Source organism: Calidris pugnax, unplaced genomic scaffold, assembly GCF_001431845.1.
Source record: "Calidris pugnax isolate Ruff unplaced genomic scaffold, ASM143184v1 scaffold8, whole genome shotgun sequence".
Classification (NCBI taxonomy): domain Eukaryota; kingdom Metazoa; phylum Chordata; class Aves; order Charadriiformes; family Scolopacidae; genus Calidris; species Calidris pugnax.
In genome coordinates, this window is record NW_015090830.1 from 26,372,116 (window position 1) to 26,396,525 (window position 24,410).

Consider the following 24,410-nt stretch of genomic DNA (forward strand, 5'->3'; position numbering starts at 1 on the left):
TAGAAATAACACATCTGTGAAAAATATAATTGCTTTTATTCTAAGCCTGGTGCAGATTTTGTTTGAAGTTACAGAATTCATTCCAGTTCTGCTGCTTTATGAGCATTAAGATTCCTCCTGCAATCTTTCATTGCGGACTGGAGCTATGCAGAAAAGCACCTTCAATATTTACTGTATTATTCCATTCTCCTGTCCCTTCCCTCTTCCTCCAAGTATCTATTGTGTACACATAATACTTGCCACAAAGGTTTCTAATATCTCTGGAAAGAAACCCATCGTGCTGTCTCAAATCAAAGTTAAGATACTACAGGGATTGTTACTTAATCCCTTCCAATAGGTGTTTTGTAGGAAGGATGATTACATCACAAAACCTGGATACACCATAGAAAGGAAGGTAAAACACCCTCCAAATTAAAAAGTTCTATTTGTTCAGAGATGATCACAGATCCCAAACAGACATTTTTCAATTCACTCAGCTCCCACAAGGGATTAACTTGGGTATCTGTGCTGAATTCAGCTGCCTTCTCATCACATAAGTAACTGGCTGTGTGCAAAGCAACTACAGCCTGGAAAGATTCAATGCTCTAATTAGGACAACAATTAGAGTAGGGAGAGTATGTGTCATTTTTTAAAAAAAAACAAACAGTATTCTCCACATGACAGGGTGAAGAGTTGTAAGATTACCTTGCGTGCCAACAATTTCCATGTGAAGATGAGCAAGGCCACTGGCAGTGGACAAAGCTAATTTAATCATCCCTTCCACTGTCACCGTGTACCTGTTCAGGTAATCGAAGAGCGATCCGTGCTCGTGATAGTCTGACACCAACCACAGCTGAGTCCACGTGCCATTGTCTGCAAAACAACACCACGGCTATGAATAGCACACTCAAAAGACATGCAAACCAGATATGCCACTTTTATACAATGCTTATGAAGTATAAATTATGTTTTGCCAGTAACCTCGGCCAATTAAGACTCTTAAATCTTTACTTCTATCCCAGTAACGTTTAAATGCCTCTCGAAGGGCTGGGACTACCACTCGAGACTTTGTGAACAGCTTAGTGAGTATTCTTTTATTTAAACTTAGAGACAAACCATAGAAAGTTGATGTCACTGTGATTCTGAGGTGAACTATTCAGGATATTAGCCTGGGAGACAACTTCCACAGTTAACCAGCAGCTGGTGGATTTTTTCCTCTTGGATTAGAAGCTGGCAAGCAACAATTGGACTTACTACTTCAAAACCAAAATCAAATCCCATCTCTGGTGACCTCTAAGTTGCTGGCCACATTTTAGGTTTCCAGGAGGCACAAGGATAAGGAGAATGAAAAACACTGATTATGAGAAAACCAGTTTGCTGTAGGACTTTTCACTGAACTATTAAGAACAAGGCAGGCCATAATACATTTGCAGATATCTCAAGGCATATAAATAACAGATAAGAAATAAATTGTTCACATTATTAAACTAGTGGGCAAAAAAAACCCCAACCAACCTTAACATTTAAGCCACAGAGAGGAGACTGTTAACTGAATTCAAATCAAGGGGGGAAAGCTTTGTTTTTGGACTGTAGTACAAATATACAGAAAAGAACAATCCTGCCACCACACGTTTTCCAATTTTGTTTTGTTATAAACACAACTCGTGTGGCAGATCTGAGAAGTGTTTTTGTAGCTAACTACTTTTGTAGAAGAGTCTTTCACCTCTTTAAAAGGCTAGTTATTCCATAAAAGATTTCAGTTGGACACGTTTTCCAATTTCGTTTTGTTATAAACACAACTCATGTGGCAGATCTGAGAAGTGTTTTTGTAACTAACTACTTTTGTAGAAGAGTCTTTCATCTCTTTAAAAGACTAGTTATTCCATAAAAGATTTCAGTTGGACTTCTATCCCGAATTACACAGCTACTACTCCCTAAGAACAAGTGAGAAAAACTCAGCACAAGCCAAAAGAGATCTCTCATTATGTGGCAGGGCCTACAGATTATCAAAATACTCAAGAACTAAATACAAAGAATAGGAAGGAGAGAAGTGGATTCAGAAATTAGTTACTGTTATAAATGTTCTGAAACATGCTTGGCCCAGAAAAGCCCAAGTGCAGCCCAGGAAGGAGGCACAAAATGCCTCATCTACAGATTGAGAGAAACTACCTTTATATAAGTACTTGTGCTCATCTTTAAATAAGCACTTGGGTGGGGGTGGGAAAGCTTTCAAGCATCCCTTCTACTTAGATGTTTCTAGGGAGGCCAGTGATGCCATTAAAAATAATTGAAATAGTAATTAAAACATCACCAAATGCTTCAGAGTAGGGAAATAAAACTCTAATCTCCATTTAAACAATTCTCATAATGGAAAGAGAATTCTGCATTGCTGCATTCGTGGAATAGTCTCAACTAAGTTGTTTATTTAAACAGGCAAGATAAAGCAGTCAAATGTTCTAACCTGTAAAGGACTGCTAGAAAGCTGCTGCTGCAGTGGGAAGCTTCTTATACTATGCCCACAGAAGTTATTTTTGCTTTGTTTTTTAAAAAAGGAAATTAAAGACTTGTTTTTTCTTAAATCTTCAATTATTTTATAGTTAGGACTGCTGCTGCTTTTGCTACTTTGCATATCCAAGCATGATATGTCAAGTATCACATATCATAAAAAAAGAAATCGCGCATACTATTAAATGTGACTTTTCAGAGACCATAACTCTCTCTGGAAAAAGTCAAACCAACAACATTAGCTTCACTGCACCCATTTTACAGAACCATTAGAAACAGGTATGTGTTCACAGGTATATAAAAGCTGCTTTCAAATACAAGCCAAGGAGCTCCAAAAAGCTGTAGAAGTTCAAAATAAATTTAATCAGTTCAGAATATTCTATTTACTCAGTTTTAGTCTACTGCTTCACCAGTTATGACCCTACGTCACCCGAAATAACCCTCTCCTGGGGATTAATACTGGACACAGTCATTGCTTCATCCTGGATTTGATTTCTTCTCATGTTTCTTATGAATGGGATACCTCAGAGTAAGTGTCTACACTGGAAAACAATAAGTAGGGAAATAAATAATCTATTGTAAGTAGTCTACCAGAGCTATTGTGTTTAAACAGAACTTTTTTTTTAAGTCACTAAGTTTCTGAAGAACTATCATTGCTTTGAATCAAGATTATGTGTCTTTGCATGAAGTTTTTCCCCCTCTTAACTCTCCTTAGGTGCCCACCTAAGGAGGGAATATGCTGCTGATTACAGACCTTTCTACTACAGTTTTATTTAATATTTAAACTTGCAAGTAATAAGCCTGGTTTTACCCTCCTTCCAAAGGAGAACATGTAGATTGGGCTTACTATCCATTCTGAAATGAGTTAACGATCCTTTCCTATTGTATGTTGTGTTTGTGGTCCTCCAAACACATTTTAAAAAGCTGGAGTGTTACATCCAAGCTTACGTGAATAATATTAATTACAGGCAAGCTGAAAGGCAGTAATAACTACAAAGCCCAGCTCGTAGATGGCACCTACTGCATTTTCTTTATCTTGCTATATTTGGCAAGCTACACATTCGCTCAGTGACCTAAGCAGAACACATTATGATGAACTTAGGTCTTCTTACACTGTTGACAGTAATTAATTAATAATTAACCTGACCCCAAGTATTTCTGGCTGCACAGTAAACAGCATCTGCCACGGAGCTTTCAATCACAGGAATTGCATTATCAGGTAAGAAAAAGTAATTGCACTCAGCTGTAATTACACACAGGAGCACAGCCTTCTGTAGCAAGGGAGCCTCATTTAGTTTGTACGCACGCACCACGATCAGGAACCTCAAGCAATTTCAGACTGTTCAAGAACATCACAAAAATTTCTCTATGTTCTTGGAAACCTATTTAGGAGATTAATTAGTTATTTAATCTGTTTGGAAGAAACTCAGCAGTATTTTAGATCATCAAAATCATTCCGAAGTAAAGATTTTTCTTCTGCAGTTCTAACACAATTTGAAATTCTGAGTAAAGAAACCTTCGGATTGGCTCTTAGAAAGACCCGTTACAGTTGAGAAAAACATTAGTGAAGTTCAAGCAACATCCACCTTAAACAAGCTGCCTCTTGAAGAAAGCAATTTATAACAATCGCTTTACCAAATATGTAATCAAATTTCAATTAAAATTGAATTGACTGAATTCACTTAAAAGAAAAATGCTTTTTTCAACAAAAATTTGGACTTGGCACATGCCTTTTTTAAAGCCAAACACTAAGTTTTTGGGTGGGTTTTTCTATTATTATTATTTTTTAAATCTGTGATTACTGCTTGGTAAAGGCTTTTGGGTGGGTTTTTTTATTATTATTTTTTTTAAATCTGTGATTACTGCTTGGTAAAAGAGTTTTGAACTGCAGACATGTTTTAAGTGGAATGTTTGTAAGAAGTTACAGAAACTGCCTAATTGCATGCATTCTGCAGCATCATGTAGTAAAGTGGGATACATTAGTCTTTTCTGGCATGCAAATAACAAAAACACAGGAAAAAGCAGTGAAAGAATCAGATACAGATGGTATCTATAACTAAAAGACTCTTAGAAATGAGATATTCAGGGAAAACACTTCTGTCTGTGGCTGGAAGAGGACTAATACTTTGTTAGTGAAACAGCTTGACTCTATCACATTGAGATAATCATCTGAATAAATTGATGAAAAGCACTTGAGCTGTGTAGATTAGCAAGACCTTCCAGGCAAATTCCTTCTCAGGCTAAAGCCAGAGCTTCAAAAGGAATAAATAGCTCAAGTATGACTTTTCTCAAGAGGAAGGAATTCAGCACATTTCTCTCCAGGATATTGCCTAACATCATTCTTGGGGATCTACTTATTACCTAAGGTAGTCTGAACAGACCCTTCACCTAGGGAAGTGCAGCTTTCAATTAAGGGAAAGGAATGGAGATGTCAAAACATTCTAGTGCATAAAGTTACCTGAGATTGTGCAGTACAAGACTTCACCTTACTTTAACACAACTACAGACAGCTAATCAGGGAAACCTCTAGTACTCTCAACAGAGGCTGCTGCCGCTGCTCTTGTAACAACTACAGACAGCTAATCCAGGGAAACCTTAGGACTCTCAACAGAGGCTGCTGCCGCTGCTCTTCTGCTGGTAGAAGAGTGCAGATAAGCAGCCCCTGATAAGCTTCACAATTAAGTATCTAGGTTAGAAAGAACAAACCAAAACAACCACCCAAAACCCAAACTATCTGTTTAGGTGGTTCAAAACAAGGCAACACAGGGCCTAGAAAGTAATATCCCTGACCTAGCAGTATTTAAAAGTTGGCACATACTCCTAGCTAAGTAGAGAGCTACACCAACATGCTAGCATATTTAGCTAGGAGTATGTGCCAACCTCTAAGTAGAGAGCTACACCAACATGCTAGCCACACAGAACACTACAGAGCCCAGTAAATTTTGGGATGGGAAAGCAGATAGACTTGACCAGCTCCTCTAGCCTTCTGAACACCACACAGCTGTAGGGAAGTAGAGGAGGAGGAAACCTAGCCACACAGCTGTAGGGAAGTAGAGGAGGCAGAAACTGTGGCGTTAAGGCACATGGAATGTCTAAACAGCAGCAGAACAAGGAATGAAGGCAGTAGCTCAGTCACAAGCTTTATGACTCCACCATCTGAGCCAAACAACTAAACATGAGGAGGAACTTCTTTCCTGTGAGGGTGGCAGAGCCCTGGAAGAGGCTGCCCAGAGAGGTGGTGGAGTCTCCTTCTCTGGAGACATTCAAACCCACCTGGACACGTTCCTGTGCAACCTGCTCTGGGTGGACCTGTTTGGCAGGGAGGTTGGACTAGATGATCTCCAGAGGTCTCTTCTAACCCCATATCATTCTGTGCTTCTGTGTCTTAAATGATCTATCTCTGCTCTACTTTCTAATCTATATATGCACCCCTCTACCTGAAGGCACACCTGCTTGTTTTACAACTACAATGGCCAGCCAGATGTTCCCCAGCAATTGTGGAAAACACACCGTTACATTATGAGGTGAGAATTAACGCAGAGAACTGTAGCCTGACACTGGCCTGCATTTACACTATGGACTACGCGTCAGGAGACACGAGTCTTCAGCAGTGATGATGGATACACGAGAACCTACTCCTGAGAATTCTTCTCCATAGATCACTGAAGCTTTCAGCGAGCACCGGACTGGCAATGCACAAGCAATTCCTCGTGTCTCTGTAGTCATCTTGGCAAGGTCTCAGACACACAGCCAGATTCTTACAGCCAAGTGACTTTGTGCATTCCAGCTTGGCTGTAGTAAGTCCTGAACACATCCAACAGTCTGCCTGCCCTATGGAGAAGTGGATGCAAATCCTCCACAGCTGTTATCGTTGTGAACTAATACTTCATCTTGCACCTGGCACCTAATAAGCCTTTATCAGTTAGCACCAGCATCTACAATGAAAAACTGTTCATAGGTGTTTTTAAGCTGTTGGTCTCTAAAGCCACGTTGTGATAGAATCATAGAATAGTTAGAGTTGGAAGGGACCTTAAAGATCATTGAGTTCCAACCCCCCTGCCCTGGGCAGGGACACCTCCCACCAGACCAGGTTGCTCCAAGCCCCATCCAGCCTGGCCTTGAACCCCTCCAGGGATGGGGCAGCCACAGCTTCTCTGGGCAACCTGTTCCAGTGCCTCACCACCCTCACAGCAAAGAATTTCTTCATAGTATTTACTCTAAATCTCCCCCCTTTCAGTTTAAAACCGTTACCCCTTGTCCTGTCACTACAATTCCTGACAAAGAGTCCCTCCCCAGCTCTCCTGTAGCCCCCTTCAGGTACTGGAAGGCTGCTATAAGGTCTACATTTGCTCCTTTCATAGTACCATGAAGGCACTCCTGCAAAACTAGAAGAGCTACCTCCTTCATGGTCCCTCTATGTTCTCCCATTTGATGGCGTACAGGTGGCCTGGAGTATTCTAAACAAGAGCTGAAGTATTAACCTCCTTCAATATTGAGGCCTTCTGAATGCTTACACCAGAGAGAACTGTGTGTAGAAATTTCCTCGGTGAGAGAATGCAGAAAGTTATACTGAGAATTCTGCATCGGTGGGTTAAAAATAATAATCCAGCTCTCCACATCTGCTCAGACAGCAATACTGTCAGGAAACAGTCAAGAATAACAGTGTTTTGCAAAACACATCTTTATCCATTTTTCATAAACCAGCTCTCAGGAAAACAAGAGCCTTGCCCTGAAGCCTTAAGACCTCGAATGATGGCATCACCTACCAACGAAGGATTTTTTTTCTATGTATGTACAGCATATTAACATGTTATAAAATTGTTTCTTGTTACTGTTGTTATATTGTATTACGAGGAACCTAAAGATGACCAAGTCAAATGGAATTTCATCCTATTGCATCTGGAACCTAAGCCAGCAATCAAGAAGTTATTTTAGGAACCCACTCATTTAGGAAACCTTGCTCATACCTCCTCTGCACAGCAGTCAAGTGCATTTTTGGGACAAACTATCTATGGGTTTGGGGCAAAATGGAGACTGGTATGTTTAACCACAAATAGATTTTGTTAAAAAGTATAGCTAAGGTATTGCAATATCTCTTTTTGCTTTTAAGTGAGACATAGTACCTAAGGCTTCTGCAGGGTTGGATTTTCATTTATGTCTTTAACACAACTGCTCTATTCATTTTAAACCCAGGCTCCAGATACTGTATTAGGTCCATCAGAACAAACTCAAGCTCTCACAGGTGCTATTAATATACAACTTTAGGCATGAAAGCAAGGTGGTTTCTAACAATAAGCATAATAAGCTGCAGGAAGAAGTTCCCTGGTACAATGCAGATATGCAGGCTCTTGGATGTTAACAAGCTGCATGAACATTTGTTAGGAAGAAGTCAGCTCCAGCTGACCCCTTCCCAGAAGAGAGAAGCGTTCTGCAAAACCTCATGGGTTCTGCTCCAATTCTACAGATTTATGTAGATAGAGAAACTCAAAATTAATCTACGGATAATTTAAAAGAATTCTATTTACATATAGACTTCAACTACACTAAAACCATTTGGGTATTTCCCACAAAACCCAAAGTCCCTTAAGGATACAGGATGTGTGTGGATTCTCGACTCCTCCCCAAGGCGACAGAATTTTCTGTTAATGCTTTCTTTGAAAAAAGGTCAAAGGCCATTTGCGTGAAACATGTAATTTCAGATTAAAATAACTGAACGAAACAGCATAATATTTTAACTCCCCTTCATGTAATAATTTCAAAGCTTCTGTTGGTTTTACCAAATGTTTGTGTCTTAAAATGGACTGCAGGAAAACCCAAGAAAGTTTCATCTGACTGAAAATGCAACAAATCAAATTGAAAAACTGGTTAACCTGTTCCTCTTCATGGACACTTAAAGGCTTCCTGAGAGCTTCAGGAAACAGGTACAGTGTTTTTAATACTAAGAACAATTCATTAATTGCCTTTTTCCAATCTCTTTTCACCCTGGAGTTCTAAATGAGTAACTTCTCATGGAACAAATTAATTCCCTTTTTCCAATCTCTTTTCACCCTGGAGTTCTAAATGAGTAACTTCTCATCTCTCAGCCTTCAAAATTAACCCTCTACCTCCTGCTTTATATTAAGACAACAGGATTACACGTGATCTCTTTCGGCCCCACACCTCTATCTTATTAGGCTATTGGGGAAGTATAGGTATTCAGCAGATGTGTGGGCTGACAGGATAAGACATCTCCTTTTTGATACCAAACGTAACCACTGTTTTAACTTGCTTGTAGAAATGACACCTCTTTAAAAAGGCAGTTTTTAAAGATTTAAACAAAGCATGTTTTCCAGAAAAAGGAAAGTGTACTTTTTTTCTTTCATTGAACCTATGAAAAGCCTGCCAAGGCCTAAAATGCTCTAATAGCAAAATTTTTTTGCTACTCTTAATTGGATCCTCACAGCTTTTTTTTCCCCCTCCACTTACCACCTATTCTGACAGTATAAAATCAGCAAAATGAATTCATAGTATCACTAACCTTTGTTGTCTGCAGCTATAAATCCAAGAATGTTTTCATGTCTCAGCATAACTGTCTGATAGATTTCTGCTTCGCGGAACCACGAGCGTTCCTCTCTTGAAGAAAAGATCTTCACAGCAACTTCTTCTCCTCTCCACTTCCCTCGCCAGACTTCTCCAAAGCGACCCTTCCCAATGCTTTCTTGAAGCACTATAGTTCTTGCAATTGTCCTTTGCACAAGTAAAGGCAAACCTAAAAAGAAGATTTAACATTAACCTTAAACAACATTAACAAAATAAGCACTTATAACTATGAAATGTAAGAACTGTATTTCATTAAGATGTTTCTCTTAGAATGCACATAAATACTCTGAAGGTATTAACAGTGAATTGCTAAGAGCATGTAGGCAAGATGCTGCCTTCAACCTAAAAGGCCAGCAATACAACTATTCAAAGACATTATTACAAACCGCCTCTACAGATGTTAAAAAAGAGGGTACCACTTTCTAACAGTTTAGAGTTTTTGACAGCTGTTGATCCATAAAGTCTTATTTCTTATTTTAATGAAAAAAAGAAACAAACCACAAGGCAATAAGGACCAAGACAGAGTTCAGGGTTTTTTTGGGGTTGGTTTTTTTTTTTTTTTTTTGGAAAAGGATTTCACCATAACTCTCCCGGCAAAGCAGTTCAAGAACACTTTTTCTACTGATTCATTTACTTGATTTATTACTAGAATCAGTCCATTTCCAAATTAAAGTTAAACCACACTGATCAGTAACAATGACTGATTTTTATAGCTTCGGATCATCTACATAATTTCAACTTACAGCACCTCCTAACGTGCTCCACTAAGTTTATACAACAAGACGGGCTGACATCGCCCAACCAGGGTGGGGTTTTGATTATTTTAAATCTTTCCTGTTGTAACTCCAAGGATTGTCACACAATTCTGCAGTGACACCATGCTGCAGGATGAACACACCAGCCAGGTTATCTGCTCACAATGAGCTCTTTTGCTACAGGATTAAATCAAACACTTTACAGAGCGATCTATTACACCATAATCACTGACACCATAATCACTGACAGAAGAACATCGATATTTTCTCACAGTATAGAAAAGAAATTCCAACTTATAGCTCAAATAACTAGTTTATAATCACTGTTCCAATACCTGACAGAAGAACATCAATATTTTCTCACAGTATAGAAAATAAATTCCAACTTATAGCTCAAATAACTAGTTCCTGTCCATCTCTGGAAATTCTTTGCTAATAACAGCACTAGGACATCTGATCTGGTTTGGAGCATTTGCTGTGTTTGTGCTGCAGTGTAAGGAATGCAAATTAAAACACTGCAGTGTTCAGGAGTTCCTCAAGAGTTCCAGACCTACAGGAATTTTCTGCATGATCTGTGCTGACAATATACCTACATGAAAAAAGGAAGGAGAAAAAAAAAGATACCATACCAGCAATTCAATCACTGTCAGGTGCTGCAAGAACTCCAACAGAGAAAGTTCCCTTTTTTGCTGTAATATCTGTCCTCAGGTCAATTGTGCCGTGTGCCCACGCTGTAAAGGCTCATCTCTGAAGCCTAACTTGCATTCTTTACAGACAGACTTTTGAAATGCAGAAAAAGCCAGACTACAAGAACCACATGACCAAACTCAACCCTCAAAATGTAAAATTTGAACTTTGTTGGCCAGAGAAAGCTCCCCCCACCTCAGCACTTCTGCACTACTGCAAAACCCACTGACAAATGCTACATACAGGCTAGTTTTGTGTACTTGAGGCAGGCGATATGCCTTGTATTTTCTTTTTCCTACAGCTGTTTCAGAAAACCATTTTTACATTTTAGTTTCAGATGTGCCGGTCTCAACTTGCTGTACCATTTATAGGCATCACTTCCTGTTTAAAAAAGATGATGCCCAAGGATATCTTGTTTAGCAAATCCCCTAAACATTTACTAAACTGTAAACCTTCCAGACATGAAGGATTTCAATTTCACATAACAAACCTCCAATCAACATGTTAAAACGTCACAGTACAGTAAAAACCCTGCTGACTGTTATCTGTACACCCTGCTCCTATACTTATTTTACAATATTTACAAGATCCAACTTGCTTCTGGTTTTTGTGACTATGCTTTCTCTTACTACCGCTGCTGAACAAACGCAGGAGATGGGAATCCATGTTTATCTTACATCCATAAGAATTCCTTACAGACTTCCTGGTGCAACCGAGCAGTCTCCTCTGTTTGGCTGTAAAGGAAACTCAACCCTGTATCACCAGGAACTTGAGCAACTGCTTTTCTGTTAAGTCAGACTTGGCTGAAAAGCAGCTCACTGGAGATGGCTACACCACCAGCCTTTGACGTACACCTTGGGCACACACTGTACCTAAAGCTCTTGGAGCACAGCTGCTTTTAACTGCACATGAAGAAAGATGACAGTCGGTTTGCTAATAAGGAGGATGAAAAAAAATTCAAGTCCTTGTTAAATTCAACAGCAGCTCAAAACATCTGGCATCTTGTATTCAACCACGGTCATCCAATTTGTCCCTGGAGCCTTCATCATCTCCACACATCATAATGAAATGTCCTCAAGTCCTCTGAGAGTAACAAAAGAGTTCTTATTCTTTTCCACACCTTAACTGTACTCTGATTAGTTTGGCCCAATGACTGCCAAATGTGTAAGTTTGTACCTGATCTGGATAATTCAGGAATTAAGTTCTATAGCACTAAAGGCAGCCAACAAAAAGCAGCTGCTAGAACTTTGTTCTTGTTCATAAGTCTCTGCCCAGAAGACTTCCTCTGAAGAGTAATAAAATAAACCAACCCCGCAAACTATGAAAAAACTCATTCTCTTCAAGCTTCTATGAATCGCAGATAAGTTTAAGGAGTTTTACACTGACTTCAACTGACTCAACTTTACACTGATTTTTGTGACCCTTCGGATTTCTAAACACTCAAACTTGCTGCTTGAAGTCACCTACCAATAATAACCAAAGCTTCTCCCCTGTTTCAGGCAATTCTTCCCATTTCCTTGCAAGTAAGTTACTTTGCCATTTGTGAGTAGGAGAGTAATGCCTGGGCATCCCGATCTGTCTATACAATACGTGGGTTGATGTTAAGAACTTTGCATCATGATCTGGAGCACCGTGTCCAGTTCTGGGCTCCCCAGTTCAAGAACGACAGGGAACTGCTGGAGAGGGTACAGCAGAGGACCACAAAGATGATGAGGGGTCTGGAACATCTCTCTTATGAGGAAAAGCTGAGGGACTTGGGTCTGTTTAGCCTGGAGAAGAGAAGACTGAGGGGGGATCTGATCAACACCTATAAATACTTAAAGGGTGGGTGTCAGGAGGATGGGGACAGTCTTTTTTCAATGGCGCCCAGTGACAGGACAAGAGGTAACGGGCACACACTTGAACATAAGAAGTTCCATCTAAACATGAGGAGGAGGAACTTCTTCACTTTGAAGGTGGCAGAGCCCTGGAACAGCCTGCCCAGGGAGGTGGTGGAGTCTCCTTCTCTGGAGATATTCAAACCCCACCTGGACACGTTCCTGTGCAACCTGCTCTGGGTGGACCTGCTTTGGCAGGGGGGTTGGACAAGATGATCTCCAGAGGTCCCTTCCAACCCTTACTATTCTGTGATCTGAAATTTTTTCTGAGCTCCAAGATACTTTGAAAAGCTTCTCTTAGAAGCTGCAGCTTCAGCAGAAGGCTCCATTTCAGATGTTCCATCAATTCCTTTCATCAAGCCTCTCATTGTTTCAGGTCTTGTTCGTCATGGAACAATTGGGCAATGCTAACAGGAGTCAAGACTGAATAATTAATTACAGCTTACTGAATTCATCATTGCAGAATATGAATCCTACATCCCTTTCGATCTGAGTAGGAAGCTCATTTTCAGAGTTCTGATCATTTCTGTTTTTAGGCTTTCCTTCAGAGAATACCATAATAAAAAGGATTCTACCAGTTTTGTATTTGACTATGAGCTCTTTTGGTCCCTCGGTATCAATTTAAGGGCAGAACATTTACTTTTGGTCACCAGACCAAACACTTCCTTAGCTGCACCTCTTGGGTTTGGATTATTTTTTCCTGTTCTGCACATTTCCACTGTGTTTCTTGCAACCTCTCGCCCCAACAGCATCCCTTTCACGCACTTCTGTTTCTGACAAGGTTAAGCAGTATTTGAAACTAGCAGCTCTGACTTTTCTCCCTTCAGTGACCCAGTTCTCCACCCCTAGTTTTATTCCATCAATGTACAGTCCTCTCAATTTTAAGCATGTGGTACCAAAGCCTGGATTACAAATACACATTTCAATGAGACTCAATTGCTGCAGGCATATTTGAGGACATAAGAAGATTGTCAGTTCACATGCAAGGGCATTGTGAATTTATATAGTCATTGATTGACTAATTTTGGGACAAAGTGACACAAGTCATTGCAAATAAATATGCTGCCAACAGTACAGAAAATAAGTCCTTGAAGCACCTCCTGTACCACTGTCATAACAAAAGGGAAATATAGAACACTAAATAAGGCCAAGAAGTGTCTAACAAACAGCTGAACAACAAGGAACTCTCTGCATCTGAAGTTAAAAGATCATTCTTAAGGAAGCTTTCAGTCTTCTTGTTTTACAGGGAACATGACTTTGCCTTTGAAGCATAAAGGCAAGTTAATGAAGAACTTTCCTTAGGGGTAAGTCAAATTCAACCACATTTTTTTGGTTTTCTTCCTCTGATGCAGCCATCAGTAGCCAATGCTCATATACTGTATTAGGTCAGGTGCTCTGGGAGTCTGGACCAGCTTGAGAGTCCTGAATATCTGAAAACTAAGTAATTCCCTGCTTTTATTTAAAGTGTAATTTGCAAATAAGCAAGGGAACAATCAGTAGTTTCTAACCACTTGCTCTGGAGGAAGAATCCTAAATTTCTTCTGACTGGGGTTCCCTGCTTTTCAAGAGCTTATTTTGAAGGAGTACTCCCAAAGTTTTCAAACACGAAGAGAGGCTCAGAAGCATCACAAGGAAAAGGCCAGAAGGAAAATGAAGGAGTATTCCCCATAGCTGTCAGCTGGTCTTTCCATTTGCTAAATCTGAATTAACATCATCACAGGCTTGACTTCTGATCTAAAGAAGTGTGAGAAAGCAACCATGCAGAAAGTGGCAGAATTGCTGTAATTATCTACAGAAGTGAGAAGGGAACTATCAATCAGACAGTACTTTAAAGCAAGTATGACTAAATGCGGTTTCAAGGGAAAACTTTAAAGGCTTTCTTTTCTGGGTTTACTAAAGTAATAGCAGCTAGCACATTGCAGATGACAACGTATCCATATAAAACATACACCTACTCTTTTAAGGTTTAATTTAAAAAAAAAATAATATTGAAATTTCTTCCCAGCCTTTTTAAAAGAGTTTTACGCTCCTAATAGTGAAACAATTACGTATCATAGCTTCCTGGATTCCAAGAAATGTAAATCTCTGACTCCTTCATGTTCTCTAAGTCTCCTACTTCATGACACTATTCCTAGAAAGAATGTAACTGGAGTAGTAAGTCCAGCATTTAACAAGTTCTAGCTCAATATATTGGAAGTTCTATCGATCACTTTCATTGTTTGATTTAGTTATCGCTGTTAGTAAACGAGAAAATGGAGATAAATACAAACTATTAAAGCTCCAGTTTTAACCAGAAAGCAACTGAAAGCCTATCATGATCAAGTCTTATTTGGACAAGCAAATGGTTTCTCAGTTGAAACATAACTGCCTACACACTCAGTGCAACCTCACATTCTTCAATGAAGATACGACCAACGGTGACTTATTTTAATCTATATTCTAATCACGTTCAGCTTGGTACATTGATTTTAGCTGATAGAGCAATCGACTCTAAACAGTTTTACCAGTTACTGTACTTGGGAAAGGAATACATCCTAGGTGCTTGGGTTTTGTTATTATAATTTGAAGACATTATAAAATATAATATAAATTTATATTATAAAATATAAAATAAATTGGGGAAATCATTCCCCAATTTTGGGGATTGAAAGAGTTCAGCAGTTGAAGATCAAACACCAGTATTTCTTTGCAGAAAATACCCTGAAAGGGCATGGACATTTCAGCACAGACATTTGCAAGTAGTAGAAGTAATTTTCAGTATTAAATTATTTAAACTTTTTGTACAGTAGGAGGTCAATAAGAGGTTGCAGTACACAATCTGACATCTCGTTCTTTAACATGGACCAGAGATTAATTAATTTATACAATGATTTATCTGATACATCATCCCCTATGAATGCTTATTAAACTGTATTTCTGTGGCACAAACTACCACAATTCTCTAAGCAAGTATTTCAGGATTAGCATAGCAGAGACGACATGCAGTGAACAGACTATCACCTCATCATCCAAAAGCAACACTTGCTAAAGCCAGAATTAAACTAAAAAATTCAAGAAATCAAAGGATAGAAATTCTTTGATGTAGTCTGCATACTGCATCTATTCTATACATATAGAAATGACCATTTACAACTGAAAAACGTCTTCTGTGAGGAAAGAACTGGCTAAAATGTAAACTCAGAATTCAGAATATTCTTCGTATACCAATAGCTACAGATATAAATTCATTTTCAGTTCAAAGCTAAAGAAAAAAACTTCACACAGTATCTCAAAGGCACTCTGAAAAATGTCTTCTGTGAGGAAAGAACTGGCTAACATGTTAACTCAGAATTCAGAATATTCTTTGTATACCAATAGCTACAGAAATAAATTAATTTTCAGTTCAAAGCTAAAGAAAAAAAAACTTCACACAGTATCTCAAAGGCACAGAAGATAGCAATTGAGATATGCTGTGCAGAACAAAAAGGTAAATGACTGAGCCTTATTAGAGGAAACAAAATATTTACAATAGCTGACTGTGCTATTCCCTGCTTACCAGACTGTACTCTCAGTAGCAGCAACTCTATGTGACTATTTCATTTCACTTATTTCCATATATTTAATCTTCACTGGTATTGACAGAATCTACATGGAAGTAGCTTTTCGAGTCATTTCTCCAGTTAATCGTAAGTTTAAGTAGATTTGACAATATTAAAAAAATAAATAAATAAAAAATCAATGCCTTAACAAGGCTTTTACACACAGAGTAATTACTACTAGAAGCGTGACATTACCTGACCCAGAGCCTGAAGTTGTCATATCATAAATTAAATCCTTTAAAGTAGTTCCTTCTGATATAAAGGGACGATCCAGGGAGGGATCTTCTTCACTTGGCACACGATGATGAATTACAGTACGATTATGACAAAGATACAGAATCAGCATCAGTGAAATGCAGACAAAGCAGACGGGTCCAGCAATGACAGCAGCCAGTTCCACAGGTCCCAGATTAGAAGCCAGTTTTCCTGGAGCAGGGCCTGACAGTAAAAATAAAAGAGGAGGGTAAGATTATTTCTTTCTTTTTACACAACTGGATTTATTGTATTTCACAGCGATCTTCAAATTATTTCAAGGTGTTTGTTAAAACTTTTGGGTATTTTGCACAGTAACTTTTTCAAGGACCAAAGTAAGTATTACAAAGGACAAAAGCAACTATGTGCTTACAAATTGAAAGTTTCCATTTAACTTGCATTTAAATCTTCAAATCTGGCCCTGACACCCAGACAGGGTGATAAAGTTTCTCAATACAAATCTCTTGAATTTTTATTTGCAGAACCCAAGGTGTACTTTGGGCCTTCAAATTCACTTACAATCACAAAACGGAAACTTCCGCTCTTACAAAAGTTTCAGTTTTTTAAAAAAAATAATTAAAAATAAAAACAAATACGCCAACCCCCCTTACCTGGTGTTGGAATTGGAAGTTCAATTTTATTGCAGTGGTCTCTGTCACAGCAGTGAGGCACGGTAGTGACTCCATCTCTGGTAGAGGGGGCACAAACAAAGGGCCTGTCGCGGGGAATCAGATCAATTTCTGCTATACACATACTGTTGCGTATGACTTTGTCAGCAGTTCGTGTTACCGAGGTAAAACACAGCCCATCCGTCACACAGGTGAAGTTGTCTTTTGTACACAGATGGCAGTAACACTGTAATGCTGCATTGGGGAAAAAAAACAAACACTTATGTTAGCATTGTTACGTATTCTGAGTTGAAAAACAACTTGAATGACTAAAGAAATAAAAAGTTCAATACGCTACGAGACCTACAATCTTTTCAGTTACGTAAACATAGAACTGTAACACAGGAGAACAAAACTACAAGGCTTTTTAGTGGGACAAAATAATGAGATGAGCAGACAAGTCAGTCAAATTTGAAGCTGAAATCATCTTTCCTTATTATGTCTTAAAAGAGAAAGGCTGCAATCCCAGGTGTTCCTCCAGGCAAAGAAGTTCCACTACAGTTCCTCCTAGGAAAGATCTAGACTTTTTAGTAACGCTGTATCCTCTGTAATATGCAATTCTGCTATTTTTAAACCCAACACAAATAATGCCTCCCTTGCCCCCCAGTAACCATGGGTGTAGCTTTAGTAAGTGACAAATAGGACGCTGCTGGCTACCCAAGATTAATACTTTATACATTACTTGATTAATGCTGCCCAAGATTAATACTTTATACATTACTTGATTAAGCTTCAATTTTGCAGTGAGGAAAGGGCGTATAAAGGCTTCATCCCCATTAAAAAACAAACCCCAAAATAACCTGAGAACATACCCTTTCACACAAACAGAGTATGGTTTAGGCTCCTTATTTATGAAGCTGCAAGAAAACACTGCCTTACGTTACTCAAGCTCCTGGTTCACACTAAAGCTATCAATTGCACTAGTGAAGGAGGGGGCATGGAGGAGAAAAGCAGGAATGATTGACTCATCATGTCTAAGACAATCAGGTTTCATTCTTTAAATCGCAGAAGTTCTTGGAGAAGGAAGACTACTACTTCCAATTTCTTTCTCCGTTCCTTCCGGCATTTACGGGACCAAAGCCAGGCAGAAAACAGCGCAACAATAAAAATATCAGTACTCTCTGACTCCACTTCTTCATCTGTGGAGAGCAAAAGCTAGCACAGAACTTGTGTACGTGCATGCAGAACAATTAAAACACAGAAATTTAGACAAATTTAAAATCTTAAACATTCATGCCCAAACCACAAAAATGCTCCGAGCCATAACCAAGCCTCTTTCAATGGTATATATAAAATCTTACATCAAAGGAGTGAGGATTAATAGACGGCAAAGCAAAAGATGCTCCAAAATCTGGTGTTTCACTTAAAGTCAAGAGTTTAAGATGACCACCTGAATTGCCTCAGATTGTACACCCCTCTCTATCCCTGGATATCACAGATTTTATTAAATGACGATCTGATCTCAAATATACATTCCATCTCAAAGTCTTGATTCCGATGAAAGCACCTCCTTCCCCCAAGGTTTTGAATCAAAACCAATTATTGCCAGTCATCCCCTACTGTTACAAAAAACATTTAACAAAGTTCTTAGATTTCCCACATCCCCTCCCAATCAGAGAAGTAAGGGAAGTCTTATTATTCATAGTTTAACTATGAGAACATTTAACAGTTATTTTCCTGTTCGTGTGCCTATGGTAATTTACACTTGAACAAATTATTATTTAACCCATTTAAAGTCTCCTAAAACATTCACCCATTGATATTTCTTCCAACTTTCTTAACAAGCAGACCTTTATCTCTCTTACTTCATCTGTGACTTTTTTTTTTCCTATTTAAATAATATTCTTGGCTCATCTGAATGCCTACAGTAAGACACAGATATTCAGTAAGATATATTTACATTGAGTCACTGCACAGAGGCCAAGTTACTTGAAGTGAAAAAAAGAGGTTTGGGTTGAAAACCTTACATCTGATCTTGTGAAATTGTAGAGACACGCTGATACCACTATTAAGAGAGAAAGAATTTGGTGTCTTATCTTATTCATTTTGTTCTCACCTCTCCTTTGCTACAGAATTCCCCAGGAGGGCAATTTGAGACACTTTATATTTTTGTTCCAGTTTGATGCCACTATCTTCTAGTCTCCTGCCAAGACACTGGACACTGTCACATCCAACTGAATGGCTTCCTGGGCACAAATAGAACGCTACTTCCTTCTGGAATTACTCACCCCATCCCTTAAAAGCAGAAAACAATGCCTAATCTGCTCAATTGGCAAAGCTTCTAGGAAGACAGGGCTTTGCTGCTCTCTAGTGGACACACTCCTAAAAAATACCCAAACAGCCACAAAAAAATGCTTCCTGCTCTGGCCACTGACAATACTTCAGGTCTTCCAACTCAAGTGGGTAAAAGTAGAATTTCCAGATTTTACTACTATGAGGAAAACTAATTCAGCATCTCCAGCAACAAGGAGAGGAAATGGAATTGGAAGATCCTGTACCCATGTCTCACTCTGGTTATCTATGTGTAGAAGAAAAAAGACTATGACTACATGAACACACCATAGGTAAAATTTAACATCAATGGGATGTCAATGTCCATGACCAACAGTAGTTAAATCACTCCACTCCTATAAATCACAGACTCACTGAATCACAGGGGGTTGGAAGGGACCTCTGGAGATCATCTAGTCCAACCCCCAATAAAGAAGTGTTTTCACATATAACTGTTCTCAAAGGAAAAAAAATATCATACTGTTGTCCTTTTGGAGACACAAATCTTTTCTTTGTCTCCAAGTAGTCCATGTTCTTCTCAGAGAAGCATTATATTGATTTTAAAACTCAAGTCTCCAAGGTCACTTAAATGAATACATACATTTCAAGAATGGGTTGACAATAGTATGTGATGAGAAAATGGTAACTCAGATGTAACCTAATCTTCCAGAACCAGCAATAACTTTCTGGTATAATATATTTCAATACATTTGGAAAACACTCTTTAAAACTACTAACACAAAATGCTCCTTCAAAACTACTAAATTCAAAGTGGAGGGGAAAAAAAACTTTTCACTCACATCTTTGTCCATGTTTTCCACAGCACAAAACTTTTTTTTTTTTTCTTTTAAGTATTACAACACTGTTTGGATGGAACCACTGGCACGAAGCTCCATTACCAACTAATGAAAGGTCACATCTGTTTAAGTGATAGAAGGCTTGGGAAGCTTAGATGGACAACCAGTGTGACAAGGCCAGGAACAGAAAATGGGTCAACACAGTAATTCAGTGCCTTCTCTGCTGCATTTCCTCACTGACCATTCCACATAACCATTCCTGCTTTGTGTGACCGACTGCCCTAACAGAAATCAGTCAGACAGTGTGGTTATAAAAGTGTGTGTGTGTGTGTTATGACACAGCTACCGTAGAAGTTACCAACAGCATGCTTCTCAGAGCACAACGGGGTTTAATCGTTGCGTTGAGCACAATTACTTGGGTAATTTCTCAGACTCTCAGTTTGACAGGTTTTTTTTATTCCCTTTGCAAAAAATCTCTCCTCCGTGGACGTTGCAGTCTGGAAAGTCCGCAGCGAGGGTAAAGCAAGCTGGCAACAGAAATGAGACACAGAAACTACACAGCTTGGTAAGACTTAAAATAAGCTGAAACCCAAAAGTTCAGCTATTAATACTGTATGTGAAACACAAACAGAGAATTAAGTACACCCTATCCACTTCACTTTTAGAAGCCTGTGCCATTAGGCACCTATTGAAACAGTTGTTTTTGTAGCTGTTGTCTTTCTGAAGTATGAAAATTGCAGAAAGCCTTCATTTTTAGAGTTGCATGAAACTCTATGAATCACTATACTGGCATCCTGCAGAACTACTGAACAGAATACCACCTTCAGCCAAAGAATTTTTATGTTGAAATACTGTCTTTCAATGGATGCTAACAACACATTACAGCAGTTAAAACCGCACTGCGAGGTCCTCTAAAAAAACCCCAAGCCCACATCTCATTATGAACAATTAACAATTTGGTATTAGTAACACTTTTATTTATTTAATCATATGTCACTGTTTTACAAATGTAAAAGAGACAAGTAGTCTCAGGCCCCCACCAGCAGCACTATGCTAAGAAACTCCAGATCCTTCTCTTGGGACATTACAACTCTTCTCCCACGAGAAACACAAATGACATTTTGAAACAAGAATTTCACCCGAAAAACAATCAGGACTCTTGGTTCCACCAGAGAGAGTTCTAAGGGATACAGGAGCGAAGCTATGTCGTACAAGAGACAGTAAGAGATTTTGGAGAGACGAGCAAGAGAGCTATAGTGGTTACTGGTAGTTTCTCCCCCCATCCAATAAATAAAGTTTTCTGGCAGCAAAAAAGCATAATACAAAAAGGTGCTGTCAGCTTCCTACTCTCTTACTCTGACAATCCCCTCACAACTCAATACTCCTGACTCATCTCTGATCTCTTCTAGCTCAAGATACAAAAATGTTTAGGTCTTACATTACCTGGGACATGGGTACGTCTTTTTAACCATAATACTTCACGATCCTCACTAACTCCTCCTCCTCAAAGGCAATGGTTAAGTGTCACAAAGTAACAGGACTAGATATCAAGTTTTCAGGACAACTTTCACATACATTTCATCTGCCTTTGTTTACTTAAACTTCCACTTAAGTTGATGGCAACCAACAGGACGCGGTCAAGAAAACAGACAGACTGCTTTATTAAGGCCTCATCCTCAACTTGCAGGTAATGATAAAACCTTGTGAAAAATCCCAGCTTCAAAAGCCTGGTATTATATTCTTCGTAGTGCAGGTGCCAAATGGCACTATCAGGGTTTTTTTTTTTTGCATCTCATTCATAAAGCTACTCACAATATGTTCGTGCCTCTTACAGCAAGGTAACATTAAAAATTTGTTTCTGGTACCTTTCTTAAAACAGTATGTTCTAGTAAAACAAAACAAAGTTAGAATTAATAGCCTAGTTTATAATTTTACTAACCTTATGAAAACAGAAAGAATGAAGACCTCCTTCATTTGTACTTTTAAATTCATTTCAGCATACAAATGAGATTCCCATCTTTATTTGCAATTAGGAGCAACTGAGTGAATGCCAGAGTTTCCAGCAGATGACTCCTCAGAATTTTGGAGAGACCAAAGACTATGACTCACGCATTAAAAAAAAAAAAAGGGTTTTTTGTGTCTCATTCATAAAACTACTCACAATATGTTCGTGCCTCTTACAGCAAGGTAACATTAAAAATTTGTTTCTGGTACCTTTCTTAAAACAGTATGTTCTAGTAAAACAAAACAAAGTTAGAATTAATAGCCTAGTTTATAATTTTACTAACCTTATGAAAACAGAAAGAATGAAGACCTCCTTCATTTGTACTTTTAAATTCATTTCAGCATACAAATGAGATTCCCATCTTTATTTGCAATTAGGAGCAACTGAGTGAATGCCAGAGTTTCCAGCAGATGACTCCTCAGAATTTTGGAGAGACCAAAGACTATGACTCACGCATTAAAAAAAAAAACAAACCAAAAACCAAACCACCCTAAACTTCAGACACTGTCTTACAAATGAGGACTGCTGTACTGTTCAGCTAGCTGCTGTGATTCATTACACGCCTCATCTCCATATAAACCATATCACAAGCTAATTCATTCGTGCAGTAACACTAGTGTATTGCAGAGCAGCAGCATCAGAAGCAATCAGAAAACGCTTAACTTTTGTCAACCCACCACAAGAATACTAAGTAACAGTAACCAAAACATACCTTACACTTCTTTATCAACTTAGACCACCATGTTCAGACAAATTAACCCCTTTACCAGTACCAGGACCTGTCTGAGTTATGGATCAAGAACCCTGGGTCCTCCTCTATTCCCTTAGACAGGGAGGATTTTATTGTTGTTTTTTGCTTGTTTATTTGTTTGTTTTTAAACAAAAGGTAGCACAGCACCACTTCCATCCTTAAGTTTTTGTATGGCAGCCTATTGCCTGCTTTCACACAAGGCTTTCAGACCTTAATGTCACAACTGAGATTAGGTAAAAACTGTTGATTGATCAGAGGCACTAAAAGGGAAAAGTTCAAAGCTCAAATCGAGGGAAAATTTCCTTCAACGTCTAAACTGGATGCATTATGTAAGAAAGCTTTAAATTACTGAAGCCTGCCACATCTTTCCAAGAACACAAGGACCATCACGGGTAACTTAACTTTACTTCACTGTTTCCACATCAAAGATTCTCCATCTTCCTCGACAAGAATACGGGCAATTAGCACAACATTTTAGTAAAGCAAGTTATGTTCTCTTTAAGTAGCATTTTCTTTACAACACAACTATCATCTTAGATTAAATTACAAATAGCATCGTAAAAAAAAAATAAATTCAGATCCAGAGATGTCTTAAAGCTGCAACTGCAGGAGAAAGTCGTGGTGCTTCTCCACTTCCTCTTTAAAACGCACAGCGACATCCAATCCACCTACAGAAGAATTTAGGAAGTAGAGCAACTATAAAAATGCGGATTTTGTGTATCTGTCATCACCATCATCTACCTTACCATAGGTAAAGCTGAAACCTAAACAGAGTAGGGTGCCTGTAACACTTGTACACCCCCATTAGGACACATGGCCCAACCGAAGAACAAAACAGGCTTTATTTTTTAATGGAAAAACACCTATTCCTTGCATTGCTGAGCTTGGTGCACTAGCCCTGCCACAGCACAGCTCTGACCCCACATCTCTCTTCAAGAGAGGGTCCACAGGCACAGAAGGCTGGAGGAACACAACCCTTTCATCCTACAATATTCACAGAAGATTTTATTCCCCTTTGGTTGGGTCCTCGCAGAGCGTGCAGGTGGTCTGTCTGTCCGCCCGTCCGTACTGGGGGAGATCACCCACCGACAGACACCAGCCGTGGGGGCAGACAGACACCCGCAGCACCCCCACAACACGGCAGAGCGACAGCATCCTGCCGTGGGAGCTGAGGGATTCTTTTTACCTTCACTAGGGCGGAACGTTCAACACGTTATATCTCCCCTCTCCTCCCCGCGTCGGGCACCGCTTGGTCCGGAGCACCCCAGGCCGGGGATGGGGGGGGAGTCAGGCACCCTCTTTGGGAGGGCGGCTCTGCCTGAGGGGAGAGAGGGAGCTCCGCCACCCGGAGCCAAGTTGCCTCGGCGGGCTGACGGGGCGGGAAAGTTACCCCGGGGGCTACTCCGGGGGGGTAGGGAGGGGGACAACGCGGGCACCGGCGGGGGGACGGGGTGTCATGAGGAGCCGCCGCGGCTGCCGCCTCCAACCCCTCACCGCCATCCCCCCCCACCACACACACCGCCTCTGCCCCAGGCCGCGGCCCCTCCCGGCCAACAAAGGGACGAGCAGTCCCCGTGCTCCGCCAGGCTCGGACACCGGGGAAGAGGAGGGAGGGGGATTAAGAGAGGGGGGGAAAGGCGACTCCGCCCCAGCCGGCCCCTCCGCCATGTTGTTGAAAGGAACCGACGGAGACCCGCAGCCCCCCG

At 39.6% G+C, this 24,410-nt stretch overlaps 1 protein-coding gene across 1 annotated transcript in view; it reads right to left on the bottom strand.

Moving 5' to 3' along the window:
• Nucleotides 1-24,012, bottom strand: part of TGFBR1 (transforming growth factor, beta receptor 1) — a 36,583-nt gene extending 12,571 nt beyond the window's left edge. The window contains exons 1-5 of the mRNA XM_014940887.1: nt 23,891-24,012; nt 16,824-17,075; nt 16,156-16,398; nt 9,002-9,232; nt 685-852 (exon numbers count right to left, since the gene is read on the bottom strand). Coding sequence (XP_014796373.1) covers nt 685-852; nt 9,002-9,232; nt 16,156-16,398; nt 16,824-16,965 — 784 coding nt within the window. The 5' untranslated portion in view covers nt 16,966-17,075; nt 23,891-24,012. The remainder of the gene's footprint in view (nt 1-684; nt 853-9,001; nt 9,233-16,155; nt 16,399-16,823; nt 17,076-23,890) is intronic.
• Nucleotides 24,013-24,410: the final 398 nt, after the last annotated feature.